The sequence below is a fragment of the Cryptomeria japonica genome, chromosome 1 (assembly GCF_030272615.1).
Source record: "Cryptomeria japonica chromosome 1, Sugi_1.0, whole genome shotgun sequence".
Classification (NCBI taxonomy): Eukaryota; Viridiplantae; Streptophyta; class Pinopsida; order Cupressales; family Cupressaceae; genus Cryptomeria; species Cryptomeria japonica.
The window spans coordinates 298,418,466-298,433,982 of NC_081405.1; the positions used below are offsets into that span (position 1 = coordinate 298,418,466).

Below are 15,517 nucleotides of genomic sequence, written 5' to 3' on the forward strand. Positions count from 1 at the left end.
ATATATCCTCATACATTCTGAGTGTTTCCCATGCTGTGATAGAAGGAAGAGGGTCTGCAAGAGGGGTACATTGATGAGGCATTCCTCTATGATACGCCACCTCTATGAGGGGACCAAATGGTCACATGAGGCCAAAGGGGAATAGTGGGTACTGCCCTTGGGCCTAGAGGAGATGGTTTACAGGGCACTTTCTTGCAACCACTCTCTCCTATCATGATGCATAAGTACAGGAGGACCAATCATAGAGAGAAGGAGAAGGTTGGCAAGATGAGGGGATAACAGAAAGGAGATACCTCATTGGGTAGGCCACCTCATCTGGATGGCATGGGCCACATGAGGCCAAGAGGGATGGTATATCCACTCTTGGGCCTAGGGTAGAGGGTCTGAGACATCCCATTGAGGTCACTTTCCCCTATACTCTCCTATGGTTGAGCCTCCAAGGCATTTAGAGTATTTAATGAATGAATCACTGTTTCTTTTACTGATTATGATAATATATATATATATATATATATATCAAGGAAACCCAGGGACGCATCCCCGACCTGAAAAACCCCCGTCCCCAAATTGCTAGAATTTGGAGGGAACGTCTCCGAAACGGGGGGATATTTGCCCCAGCTGTGGGGGGCGTTCGTACATCCCGGGGATGAATGGGGATAGCTGGGATGTACCCAATCCGTCCCGGAGACAGCCGGACGTCCCCTGTAGCTAGGGGTAGTAAAAAATATTAAAAAATTAAAAATGTCATATTTTCCTAATGTGGGCCCCAAATTATTTGCCTGAAATCATTCCAATTATTTGTTAGGAATTGCATGCAGAAAATATCAATTAAATGCAAATAAAATAATAAGTTGTTTAATCTTTCGGGGGCACTGCCCCCAAACCCTCGTTGAATAATTTGGGGGGAAACTGCACCGATAAAACTGGCGAAAATTTAACCTCCGAGTCTGATTAGGCTCCATATAACAACATTATTGAAAATTAAAAAAGCAACGATGACAATTCATAATATCGTTGCCATATTTCATGTTTGACTATATGATATATTTAAAACTTTAAGAGGGAATGATACAAATATTTCATCTCTTACCATATGATATTCATATATTTAAAAGGGAAGGATATGCGATATGGGCGATAAAAACAATTATTTCCAGCGATAATTGTTTAAGCAAAGCAGTCAAATTTTCAACAAATCAAACAAGTGCTAGCATATTGACAATGAATTTTCAATTATGAATGCATATTGAGTATTGATAATGAATTCTGAATTATGAATGTATATTGACTATTGAGTATTGACAATGAATTCTGAATACAAATGTGGTATTTTAAGGTTCTATAATGTACATATAGCTGCTTTATCCATGTTTTCATATGAATATAATGTATATATGCATGCTTTATCCATGTTTTCATATGAACATTTAGAATTTCCCTATATATTTTAAATTTTCCCTATATTTTATATAGCCGTCCCCTTTCCTGTCCCCCCGCCGTCCCCAAAATTGGCAAAAAAAATTCTCGGAAACTCGGGCTAACACACACATATATATATACTTAATAATACTGCTGTGAATTCACTAATGTGATCTCTGTTCTGCTAATCTGATTACTGTTCTGCTATGATTTCACAAATCTGATTTCTGAGATTATTGTTGTAAGAAGTTTCTAATCTGCTGCAGGGTTTCAATTGGGTGAAAGGTATTCCTTAAATCCACTTATTCACTTGGAAAATAGGAAATTAGGGTAAACTGAGGGCATACCCATTTAGGGGACATTACACTGATTTAATGAACAACTAATCATACTACAATATTGTTCCATCAAACTCATGTGAAATATATCAAGCATACCTATTATTAACCTCTTCATATAAAACTGCAATCAATTATCACTGTGACCACAAAGATTCCTTTAATTGTTTCTCCTGCACTTTCTAGATTAATATTATTTACAATTCTATACATGTTTATCATATTCTCAAAATATGAACCTCTGAAAGAATGTGAAAGTAACAATTCAATATGTTTCTATTATATGATATAACATTGAAGATTGAGGATTTAATCCTTATGAGGCAAGGCTGATAATTATGTTGTTCATTATACAAGTTAGATTCTCTTTCTTCTTCTGCATATGTGAGATATCATACATTACTGTTATTGTGTATAATTATTTCAATCTGCAAAATAGTTCTAATCATAGTTGAACTACTTGCCAAAAGAAAAAACTCACCAAGGCCCAAAAAAAACACTCGGCAAAAACTCGACAACTTAAAAATTGCTTAAATTTAATTAAAAATGCAATTTTTTTCAAAATTCAATGAGGAGATACATCCAATGAGTCAACAAATGAGTACACAAATGAAACAAGCTAAGCCTAGATATATTTGATTGACTTAAATGCAATTTGGGTACAAAATAGCATCCTCTTGTTGAATGTCGATGGTTGATAGACTGAAACAAAATGAAACAGCAAATTGTTCTTGTAAAACTAAAAGTAAATACTACATCAAAACATTTTACATCTCCCTCTTCCCAGCTCTAGTGAAAACCAGGAGAGAGATAGAACTAGAGGGTCTAGACCTAGGAGTCCAAAGTGGCTTCTCCACCTCACCAAAATTATGTTGAGGGTAGCACCACTCGCGGGGGTTTGAGGGTGAGAGAGAGTGGGGTAGAGAGATAGGTCTAGATCTTGGGGGAGAGAAGAGAGAGTGAGATAGAGAGTGGTAGAGAGAGGGGATAAAGGAAGAGTGATTAGGAGATAGATAGGTCGAAAATTTAAGGCAAATAAAGTGAGTGAGATAGAGAGAGCGAGAGAATGCTGATAGGAGCCTACTGATTACTGAAATTTGACTTGTCTGAAATTTCAAAGATCTTCTAAACCTAGAATTTGCATTATAACTCCTAGAGCTCTGAAACCACTCTCAAACTGTTGATTTTAGATAATCAGATGTTAATCTAGTTACTTAAGTTATAAACAGATTGAGAATAATCAGAAATAATAATAAAAACACACAACACAAGACACAAGTACCCTGGGAAAACCTCCCTCTTGGAGGAAAAACCCAGCATGAAGGATTCAGATCAGATTATTAATTATAAGCAGATTACTTATCTGATTTGGTTGCCAATCTAGGGCAGACTGAACCTAGCATATGCAGCTGTAGTGTGTCTTCAGAGAGCAGAATATCGACATCAATTGAAGAGGGAGATCACTGAAGTATAGCGCACCACCTTGCCCAGCAAGTTGTCCAATGGATTCGCTCTCTAACATGCAGATTTGCTGACTGTTCTTATGTATAAGGCTGATCACACTTGATAAGGATGTTTGTTGTGAAGAATGAATCTTGTTTATATACAAGATTCATGTTCAAGTCTTCTAAGTCGGCCTTAACTAATTTCCTTTATTTTATATATTTTGCTTTGCACTTTGGCGCCCAATTTGGGGCCTACATAACTTGCAACTTGTCACAAGTTTCCTGTTTGGGGCCCAGCCCTATGAAATGCTTAACCACACATTACATTTGGGCCCAACCCTATAAACATAAATTGCTTAATCCATACGTAACATTTGGGCCCAGCCCTATAAACATAAATTGCTTAACCCATACGTTACATTTGGGCCCAGCCCTATAAACATAAATCGCTTAACCTTATTACAATAAGATAATATTTTAATTGCCACAAGGCAACATTAAAATATGATCCGAACTAGCTAACCATTTCAACACAAACATCCTGCCATTTTATACATGAAATATAACTTACTTAAATGTTATATTTCATGTATACATTCTGATGAAGAGAATGAGACTGACTTGAAAAAAACATTAGATAATTTTTTGACATGTTTGGGCCTCTTTTTTTTATGCAGCAAAAAACTCAGCATGTTTCTTCTGAGTCAATGGCATAAATACTCGCCGAGCATTCCATCTATGGTTCTAATGGCTTTCCCAACCAGTACAAAAAATTTACTACAATAAGTGAGCCACCCTGGGCTAGCACAGGCTAAGACTTTCTAAAAAATTTAAAAGTTTTAAGGAATGAAGTGCTGAAGATTATATATTATCCAAATCAAAGTTGAAACACACCAAAACTAATTTACTGATGGCACATATTTGATTACTCAACAAACAAAAAATAACTTTATGACAAACAAGACAAATGGTTACCTTCAGACGATATAAATTGCTTGGTGCAATCACATTGGATGTATGTATGGGACTTGACAGTGCAGCATCCATTTGGAAAAATGAGTTATTGAAGGAAATGGGTGAGGCTGGAGAAACAGGTCCAGCATGTATTTTGATCCTCTGTTCTTGCAAACCTTGTGTAATTTTCCCTAAGGTTGACCTCAGTCGAGCTGTCACATGAAAAGGGGAAAAAAAAAACAATTTATCAACACATTAAGTAGAAATACCAAAAAATCAATTAACCACATCAGAGAATTATGGACATCATTCAAAAATTCTCATGGCACAAAAATTGCTTACAATTTAGGGATTCCATTGAACCTCGATTACTTCCAGAACCATCACGCTGACCAAAAGTCTTGAAGATAACATAGAAATAAAGCTCAAAAAGCTGACAAATACCCTGTCATTGGAAAATTGCATAAATACAATTTCACCAGCCAATCTTAAATATATATTGTACCTTGATGGAATAAAAAAGAAATCAATACAAAGGCAGCTGAAAACTAGAAAATTGTAAGTTATTTACTTGTAAATGTCCACAGATTGTAAAAGCATTTTTCCAAATTTACCTTGAAAAATTCAAGACTGATTGTTTCCAACTTTTGCATAAGCCTGGCATACTTATCCATTGACCTACAAAAACCAAGAAACCCATAACATTCAGGTTATCTATAAATTAATTGATCATGATCTGATGTGGATAAGGAACCTAATAACAATTAAGTTCTCGAGGTCTTAAATTTAAATTTGTCTTCTTGAACAATATAGTAGCAAGGATAATGGCAAAACAAGCACAAATAATTTGTTAAGAGAGATTAATCAACCACCTTAAAAGGGACACAGAAGATCCAGGTAGACCTTCAATCTCTTCATGTATCCAATTTCTGGAAGATGGTATCCGTGCAAGTGCTACATTAGAAGTACGACTTGGAAGTTGACTATCTTCATCAATAAAATCTGCAAGAAGATCTTCACTTTCATCCTCCTCCTCCCCTCTCTCAATGTTTACACCATTTTGTGAACCCATTTTTTCAGGGACTTCTGTTACAAGGGTGCCATTACTAATACTGCCTGCTCTCTGTTTGTCATGCATAGAAACCTCATGCAAATTACTATCCTCATCCCTCACAGTAGAACACTTCTTGTTCCCAAAAGGGTTTCCTCTTTTAAACCACTGACTGAATCCAGCATGCAACTTTTTACTTTCATCGATTTGGGAATTTTGATCAGAATCCAACCCTGATATCTTAGATGATCCATGATGGTATGAAATTAGCAATGGGGCTCCATCACCAACAAGGCCCGCTAAATTTACAGTTTTTATGGTGTCTGGTGAGATCTGCTGCCAATTCTCTTTTTCCAAAACGACCAGCAGTGCCTGAACCACAAGGAACATTATTACTAAACTGCTTGCATGCAGGACATCCAGCAAATATTCTTAAATTTCTAGATACTAAATATTTTATCCCTCAAATAGGATGCAATGAAAAAAACATAACATCAGTGACATATGGTCCACACAAGAATGATAGATATTAATAATATATATTTTCATTAGCAATAAAACATATACTAAGTAAGAAAGACATGAAAACATAGAACAAGAATGCCTGCCTTAGAAAAAAATTGGATAGCACTTCCTAGAACCAATTTCAAGTGTATTGTTTTGGAAGGATAAACCTTGTTGAACAGATCCAAACATAAAACATGCCCCCGACAGTAATTTTTAATATGACATATCCAACATATATAAAATTTCTCAAAAAGAGAAAAATCAGATTATGTTAGGAACTATAACAACATGGCTGAATGACTACAGAGTTATACAATTAGCAAGAAAATCTTCTCCGACATCATGATTATAGTCACTAGGACCAGAAGGAAAGTAGAGTATATTAAGAATAATGATGCTTAAAAATAATATTTCTAAAATTTGTCATAAACCCTGAGGTCACTGCTTCATTATAAGAAAGGGAATATTTAACTGTTATCATTTAAATTTAAAACACCTAGTTGATAATGTGTAATATTAACTGTTGGACCTAAGTCTAATGCCCTTGCATACCAAAATACTATACATTATTACCAGGCATAGGTTTAAGGTACAGGACTTGTTGGCTTTGGATAAAAAATGTAAAAGTATCTACTAAGGAAATAACGTAGAAACATAACATATATCAAAACAATGTAGGTTTGCCACCGTCCAATCAGGTACAGGACTCAATGAAATCTGACATGTGAATAGCATAATATATTCCTCAATAACTATACAGTGTTCACAATTGAAGAAGAGTATGACAAGAAAGCAGCTGCTTAAATGTCTGATACTTCTGGGACTTTACTCTGAGTGTACAACTTTAGTTGGCCTAATGGTGAAGGCTTATGCATTCTGAAGTGAAGGTCACCAGTTCAAATCCAAGGGGGTTAGAGTTGTACACCTCATTTGAAGAAATGCTTAGTGGAAGGCTTGCATGAGGGGTTTCTCAAACATCAAATTCATGAGTCACCTGGCAAGGACCTAAAAAACTACCTCCTCCTTTACCTTTTCAACACGATGACAAGTTCAGTAACAAGCACTAAAAACTAAATTTCAATATTAAATATAACTGCAGAGCAAAGTTTGACTCTAAAGTCTAAACACATTGAAATATATAATTTCAGAGTTTCCATTCAACAAAAGGACCATCAAGAATCACATGGTCAAACATTTTCAAATTAAATTTCTGGCACAGTTAAAAAGTACAAAGGAAAGTCATATATTTTACATACTTCAATATTCTGGCGATGAAATGTCCAAAAATATTTTTCACATAAACTTCGCATCTTCTGTCTAAACTCAGTAGCTTCTGTACCACAAAATGCTTCTCCAGCTAAGATGAATATGTTTACAAATTCGTAACATTGTAAAAATTGATGAGTGCTAACTGAAAAGATTGCATCAGATGCAAATAACGTTGAAATACGACTTGTCACAAGTTGCCAAAAGGTTTTCCGACCCCTGTCCAGTGCTTGACCAACAAAGCACACAGCTTCCCTTCTTAAATCATCCCAAACATCACTGTTCATGTAAGTTGCACTATTATTATCAACTTTTCCATTAGCCAGTGCCTGAGATTCCGATGATGGAACCTCAGTCACCTGGTATTGATTATCAGTGCCTCTTTCTGCAATTTGTACAACTGACTTGTGATTTTCCTCACTCAGAAATTGTCCATCAGAAGAAGCCTCATGTGCTTCATATGGCAGTTTTGACCCAGAATCTGAATTGGTACATACACCAAAATGTCCTAAGTGTGACTCCATAAGTGGGGCTGATGAATTGCGATTGTGACGTACACGTAAGGCTCCAGGCAAGTTTCCAAAGCTACCATTACGTCTGTGTCTTTCGGCTAGAATGTGATGCGGACTTCCTTCTCCTATAACCATGCTTTCTTTTTCCTGACAATAAAGGGCACTTAAGTAAGCCAATCTTGCACAACTAACAAAGCAAAATAAAAGGTGGAGAGCAATAAAATATTCAGAGTTGGCTTCACAGAAAGAAAACAAATTTGAGAAAAAGGGAATTCTCATAGTATCAAATAAAGGGGGAAAAAATGGTAATTAGGAAAAGGAATCACCTTGTTAGCTACTGTTGTTTGCAAGGATTCACCTCCTCTTTCCTGCAGGACCAGAAACACAATAAACGGTGCTAAAAGTGATAATAGAGATTAATTATTTGTTTTTAATTTAAAAACTCAGCCTAACCATATTGTTTTTATAATTTGGCGACTAACTTTATAAGTTATAACTATCAATGAGGACCTGTACTCAAACCCATTATAACTCTGCATTAAAGGGCATATTGCACGGAACCTGGACATAGTAATCGTGAATAAAAATAGGAATTTTTGTGCTCAGAAGAACTATTTGCAAACAAACCCTTCCAAATGACATATTTTTGAACAATCATATGCCTTAATTCTACAAAAGTTACAGGGATATAAGACATCCAGATTCCACCAAAGATGCCAATTATTTCATACTTAAAATGCATTTTTGTAAAAAATTAAAAGTTTTAAGGGAAAAAAAAACTTATGAATGAACAGTTCTCGACGACAGTGCAGAGAGAGATATTGAAAAGCATTAAACAACTTAAAAATATAGGGCATCGAACAATTCAAATAATACTGTATACATTAGTTAGAGCCTTCAAGTGGAATAATAACCATTATTTGCAAGGGGCCTTCAATGCAAACTTTAGGCCTCAGCTAGTAAGGACCTCCAAGCAAATATATCAATCCTTCAGGCAGTTTGTTCTTTATTCAAGAGGTAACAAATTAGTTGGAGTCCCACATGTGCAATTCATAATGTCCCAATATCATCAACAAGTGACATAGATGTATGAATTTGTTGATGGCCATCAATTGTATCCATAGTTTGAGGACTCTAAGAGTACTCTCCAAAACTCTCCAAACTCCCGAGTTCTATCTCTGGCCGGTTCCCCTCGCAACCGACACTCATGCCAAGTCTGAAAGAGTTCTGGGGAGTGCTCGTCCAAATCTCACCCCAAGACTCTCCAAGTCCCAGACTTGGACTCCCGAGTACTAGGCATAGACTCTCAGGTCCAGTTGGGTACAGCTAGAGAGGTAAAAAACAATAAAAAGGCGACTTTTTCTTCACTTTTTTTCGGTTCAATCTTGTCCAAAACAGATCTGAACAGCAAAATAAAAAAGGAAGGAGAGGAGAAGAGGAGCATTTGAGATCCAAAAAGACAATGTTGAAGAAACAATTCATCATCATTTTGATACTATAGCACCTATTAGTTCGAGGCCTGACAAATTGAGTTGCATTAGGAAGGGAAAGAGGAAGATGTAGATTGCATTTGGTTGTTTTTCTCATTTTGACATATCATTATATGTAAACATTTACTTACTTATGACGCTGTTATACATTTGAAACAATTTTATTTTTAATTTTATTTTCTATTCAAGATTAAAATTTAATATTTTAAAATGTTTAATTAGATATATAATTATAATACATTTATTATTTAATATATTTATTAATTACATATTAAATATATATAAATTAAGATTTTAAACATATTTAAATTACATTTTTTTAAAATTTATTATAATGTATTCAAATTTTGTATAATATTGTTTTATTTTTTGATTTATTATTTATATTTTTTTTTTTAATTAAATTTATATAGGCAAAATTAATGATGAATTTTTTTCTGAATTTTTTGTCCCATCAAATTTGATCTGAATTTTTTGTCCTGTTGAATTTGATCTGAATTTTATGGTTGCCGAACTCGAACTTGAACCTTGTGACATATCATGCATACATACATATGCATGCATGCATGCATTTATGCATACATACACACACACATATAGACAGACATACATAAATCATACATACATGCATATAGACACACACAGACATACATATAGACACATACACACACACACACATACATGAATACATACCCAGAGACATACACACAAACATACATACATGCATGCATACGGAACACACGTAGACACACACAAACATACATACAGACACACATACTCACACACACACACACACACACACACACACACACACAAATGGGAACAGCTAGAGTACTGTGTATTAAGTGCATTTTTCCCACTTATGAACATATATTTGTCCATTTAGATATCTTTAAATTTAGTTTACTTATAATTGGATCCTGTGGTGCTTTAGTGACTTTCCAATGTAGTGGGAAAGACAAGTAGAAAATGGGAAGGTCTTCTTTGAATTCCAGACTGTGCTTGTACATTGGCAAACACAATACAGGATTTATTTGTGTATATGAAGCTGGGTGGCAAATACGATGAGATTCATTTACTGCAGAATTTTAATTCATTCATATTTTTCATAATGAGATATAACTGTATCTTCTCATTACTTGTCACAATTCAGAAAATTTGAATAGCAGAATCTTCTAGCTATAAATATCTACTTTTAGTTATAAGTAAAATAATACAGTTTGATATGTACCTTCTCAGGAAATAGCCACGTCATCATTGAATAATAGGAACACATCACATCAAATAACACTTCCAATGTCTTAAGCAAGCATAGCCTGAACTTTGTTTCTGGGAGTTGAAAGCAGAGATCATTGTATGTGAGTCTGCACAAAATTTCAAAATCAAATACATTTCAAAATATCATTAAATTAAACATCAAATTGATGATGTAAAAATGCTTTTTAATCCTCAGAACATGTATGCACAAAAAAATAGCAGAAGGAAAAATGTGTGTCTAGAACAAAAATTAGTGAAAAGATTTCATGGAATCCTCAGAACATGTATGCACAAAAAATAAGCAGAAGGAAAAATGTGTGTCTAGAACAAAAATTAGTGAAAAGGTTTCATGGATATTATCTAAGGAAACCACGACACATGGTAGTCATACGAAATTTTGCAACTGCTGTAAAAGAATCGGAATAAAATCTCCAGGTGAAAAGAAAACATTCGAAAAGATAATATCTCCAGCAGCATTGGTCACAACTTTTTTAAAAGTCAAGGGATAATTAAATTTCATTTAAGAAGTTAAGACACTCCTCATCAATCATGTTTTCTCTCTAGACTAGATAAATAAAGTACAAACTATAAAATAGATGAACATCAGGACAGTAGACATCATTGTTACACTTGCTTTAAAATATTAAATGAAGAAAGTATGAGGCAAACCCAGCCTTTTAGAGGAATGCCGAGAGTTTCACTTTAACTCCCATAAGATTCACACTTGGATTCTCGTCACTTATAGTGCTGCTTAACATCAATACTTGAATACATCTACAAATATATTTTAACAGTGTATCATCCACAAGTTCCATATACTATAATTGCATTGAAGTTTGATGGCAAAATGTATCGACCCCATCTACCAAGAACACTGTTCTGAAACTTCTATAGCATTAATTAATAATAAATGGAAGGGTTGTCACCTGAAACATACTTAGTTTTTGTATATTTATGACATACTAATGCATGCTGTGGCTAATCATTATACATTTGTCTTTAATTAATACTGGTGTTTCTTCGAGTACTAGGGAGTGGCAGTGGAATGAAGGGAAGACAAGACATGTATTTGGGGAAGGCAAAAATACACTGAGTTGGTGGAGGACAATTGGACATAACACTAAAACTATAAACAAGAAATAATATTTAAATATTAAATTATTAAACTTAAAAATTAAAAACAAACTTACTCAAAAAAGTAAACATTATATTTGAAAAAAAAAAGAAATTTTTAAAACCATGTTAATAACAAGATATATAACATTACATTTGAAGTTTAATAGCAGCAACTTTGAACTTTGGAAGTTGAAAAAGGAATATATGCATGTAGATAGAGATCTATGGGCTGTCGTATCTATAACAAAACCTGCTGCTACACCACAAGCTGATTGGGATATTATGGTTCAGAAAGCTAAGGGTCTGATAAGACTCTGTTTACCTGATTCAATACTCCTGAATGTCCATGAAGAGAAGACTGCAGCTAAGCTTTGAAAGAAACTTCGAGACATTTATCAAGGAAAATCTTTGGTAAATAAGTTGCTCCTGAGAAACTTGTATTCTCTAAAGATGGAGAAGGAGGATCTATTGCAGATCATCTCAATGCATTCAACATACTTGTTGCTCAGTTGGGTTCTATTGGTGTGAAGATTGAGGACAAGGATCACTACATACTTTTCCTATGTTCTTTGCCAGAGTCATGGGACCACTTGGTAAAGACTATTGAAAGTACCACAACTACTTTCAAAAATGGATGATGTGGTTGTTTCGTAGTTGTCTGAAGAAATGCAAAGAATATATTCTAAGATGGCTAAGAAGGCCCTAGTTTACAGCAAATCAATGGAGAAAGCCAAGAAGAAGGACAAGAAGTCTAAATCTGAGTCCTTTAGGAGGTCTAACTCTATTGGAAAGAAGTCCAAGGCGAAATGCTGGAGCTATGGCAAGACCGGTCAGTTTTGTGAAGAATGCAAGGGCAAGAAGAAAAGGAAAAACAAGAAAAATGCCTCTAGTTTTGATTCAATTAAATCCTGTCAAGATGACTCTGATGAATTTGTTACAGCCTTGGCAATGCATGCATTGGAAGATGTGTGGCCTATTGATTTGGGGGCATCTTTTCACATGACCTCTCATAGAGCTTGGTTCACGAAGTACGAAGAGTTTGACGATGGAAAGATATATCTTGGTGACGACTCTCGTCTAAAGATTGTTGACCATGGACAAGTCAAAATTTGACTCCCTAATGGTAAGACTGAAGGGGATTGATGGTGTACAACATATCCCTGGTTTGGCACGAAACCTTCTTTCAGTGAGTAAGTTGAATGATCCAAGTGTGCAACTTGTTTTCTCGAGTGGAGGATGCAAGATCACATGAGGTGATATGGCGTTGGCTAATGGTGTTTGTATTGACACTGAGTACAAGCTGGATGCATGCATTGTTCAGTTCAATGGTTATTTTGATGTACAAAAGAAGAGACCTTTGGATTCTTCATCCTAACCATCAGATCGAGCAGAGTAGAAAACTATCATTTCTACACCTAACAGTCGTGCTTTTTGGGTACCTAAGGGTGCCAATGGTTTGGAGATGAAGCTTCCAATGGAGAAAACAATATTATGGCACTAGAGACTTGGCCATATTGGTGAGAAGGGTCTTAGATCCATGAAAAATAAGAGCCTTGTTCAAGGCCTTGAAGATTATAATCTCAAGTTTGACTTGCGAACACTGTCTATATGGAAAGAAACACTGTGTTTCGTTATATTCCGATTCTTAAAAATCTTATAGGGTTTTGGATTATATTCATGCAAATGTATTTGGTCTTGTTAATGTTCCTTCATTATCAAAATCTGTATATTTTGTTTCATTTATAGATGATTATAGGACACCTGTATAATTCCTTTGGAGTAAATCTAAAGTTTTTAGTCAGTTTAAGGAATTAAAATCCTTGGTTGAAAACCAAACTAGTAGAAAAATTAGTTGTTTGAGGGCTGACAAGGATGGCAAGTTTTGTAAAGAGCATGGGATTGAGACACAAAACTACTCCATACGCCAGCACCCCACAAAAAAATAGAGTTGTAGAGAGGATGAACAAAATGTTGATTGAGAGGGCTAGGAGTATGCTAAGTGGTGTTGGCCTTGAACAAAAGATCTAGGCTGAAGCTATACCCACACCATGCTATTTGATCAACAAATCTTCTACATCAACGCTTGTTGATAAGACACCCATGGAGGCATGGTCTAGTAAAAGGCCTTTGATGAGACATCTTAAGAGTATTTGGTTGTAAGGCATATGCAAGTGTGCCAAGTGAAAAGGGATCTAAATTGGAGAATAAGGGAGTTAAGTGTATCTTCATTGACTATGGTGTCAATGTGAAGGGTTCCAAGCTTTGGGATCCAGTTGTAAAGAAGCTTCTTTGTAGAAAAAGTGTGATTTTCAAAGAGATGAAACCTTCGTTTGTTGAATTGCAACCAAAGAAAGAAGAGAAACAGGAGGTCATTCAAATCCCACCTACTCCGATGAAAGATGAACTATGCACTCTTGTTGGACCTGATGAGGAGGAGACCTCAAGCAACTCTAAAAGTTTTGAAGAAGAGGAAGAACCTCTACCTCAGCAATTCAGGTCTATGTGTATAAGGCAGCAGCTAAAAAGGTTTGGGTATTCATTGTTGGATTATAGTTGTATTTTTGCTTTAGTTCCTAATATTGATGAGCCTCGATTGTTAAAGAGACTATGTCTATGCGTGACACAGATTCTTGGATGCAAGCCATGGAAGAAGAGATGGTTGTGTTAAAGAAAAATAACACATGTAATCTGGAACATTGGCCTTAAAGACAGTAAACCTATTGGATGCAAATGGGTGCTCAAGAAGAAATGTGGTCCAAATGATGGTGTTAAGAAGCATAAAGCACAACTGTTCACGGAGGGGTATTCTCAAGTGGAGGGAATTGATTATGCTGAAATATTCTCTCTTGTAGCCAAGTTGACATCCATTCGATTCTTGTCATCACTTGTAACAGCTTATGACTTAGAGGTTGTGCAAATGGATGTGAAAACATCATTCCTTAATGGTTACTTGGCAGAAAAAATTTACATGTCACAGCGAGAGCATTTCATGGTCAAAGGTAAAGGAAATTTGGTTTGTAAGTTGACGAAATCTCTGTATGGTCTGAAACAATCTCTTAGAATGTGTTACAAAAATTTTGATACATGTGTTGAGTTTGGGGTTTTAGAAGTCTAAATCTAACCATTGTGTTTATTTCAAATCTAATAATGGTTGCATTCTCATTAATGTTTTATATGTAGATGAAATGTTATTTATTGGGAATGGTAAAACCGTAAAAGTATGATTTCTGACTTAAAGCCTCAACTATTAGCACAGTTTGAAATGAAAGATTTAGGTGCAGCTAGGTACATTTTGGGAATGGAGATCAAAAGAGATAAAGCTAGCAGGAAGCTTTGGTTGAGCCAGAGTAACTATGTGAACTCGATGTAGGAGAGATTCAACATGTCAGCTTCCAAATCCTTGGTAATTCCTATTTTACAACTAACAAAATTATCAATTGAGGATTGTCAAAAATCTCCTATCAAGATGGAGGACATGACCAGAGTTCCTTATGCAAGTGTTGTAGGTGATTTGATGTATGCTATGGTCTGTACAAGACCAAGCATTGCCCAAGTAGTAGGAGTTCTTAGTCAATTATTGGCTAATTGCAGACAAGTGCATTAGGATGCAATGAAGAGTGTTCAAATATTTATGGCTTACAACTAAGTATTCATTGTGCTTTCATGATTATCCTATTGGACCTCAGTATTCAATTTGCATTCATGGATGTGTGGATTCAAATTGAGAATGTGGCATTGACAACAGAAGATCCACTAGTGCTTATGTGTTTACGATGTTTGGTGCTGCTATTATTTGGATGAGTAATTGATAGGCTATAGTCACTTTGGCCAATACAAAAGCAGAGTACATGGCAGCTACTCATGCTTGTAAGGAAGCCATTTGGCTTAGACGATTGTGTTCAAACATTGGTTTTGCTGCAGGATAGATTGCCATCTATTGCAACAGTTAGAGGGCCATATGTTTAGCAAAGAATCCTACCTTCCATGACAGAACAAAGTATATTGATGTACGGTTAAATTTTCTTCTTGATATGGTATAAGATAGAAAGTTGAAATTGGAGAAGGTTGATACCTTGGTGAATGTTGCAGATGCACTGATGAAGCAAGTGGTCACAGAGAAGTTCAAATGGTGTTGTCATTCCATGTGCCTTGGAGCCTTGAA

General features: G+C 35.4%; 1 protein-coding gene across 6 annotated transcripts in view; it reads right to left on the reverse strand.

Moving 5' to 3' along the window:
- The window catches only part of LOC131046440 (uncharacterized), a 274,884-nt gene that overhangs the window by 88,246 nt on the left and 171,121 nt on the right, over window positions 1-15,517 (reverse strand). For all 6 annotated transcript variants that reach the window (XR_009106005.2, XM_057980187.2, XM_057980184.2 and 3 more), the window contains 7 exons: window positions 10,214-10,346; window positions 7,819-7,860; window positions 6,971-7,639; window positions 5,029-5,579; window positions 4,771-4,834; window positions 4,499-4,601; window positions 4,178-4,368 (listed from right to left, as the gene is read on the reverse strand). Coding sequence is in view for 5 of the 6 variants with exons in the window: in XM_057980187.2 (XP_057836170.2) it covers window positions 4,178-4,368; window positions 4,499-4,601; window positions 4,771-4,834; window positions 5,029-5,579; window positions 6,971-7,639; window positions 7,819-7,860; window positions 10,214-10,346 (1,753 nt within the window). In the remaining variant the exon portion in view is untranslated. The remainder of the gene's footprint in view (window positions 1-4,177; window positions 4,369-4,498; window positions 4,602-4,770; window positions 4,835-5,028; window positions 5,580-6,970; window positions 7,640-7,818; window positions 7,861-10,213; window positions 10,347-15,517) is intronic.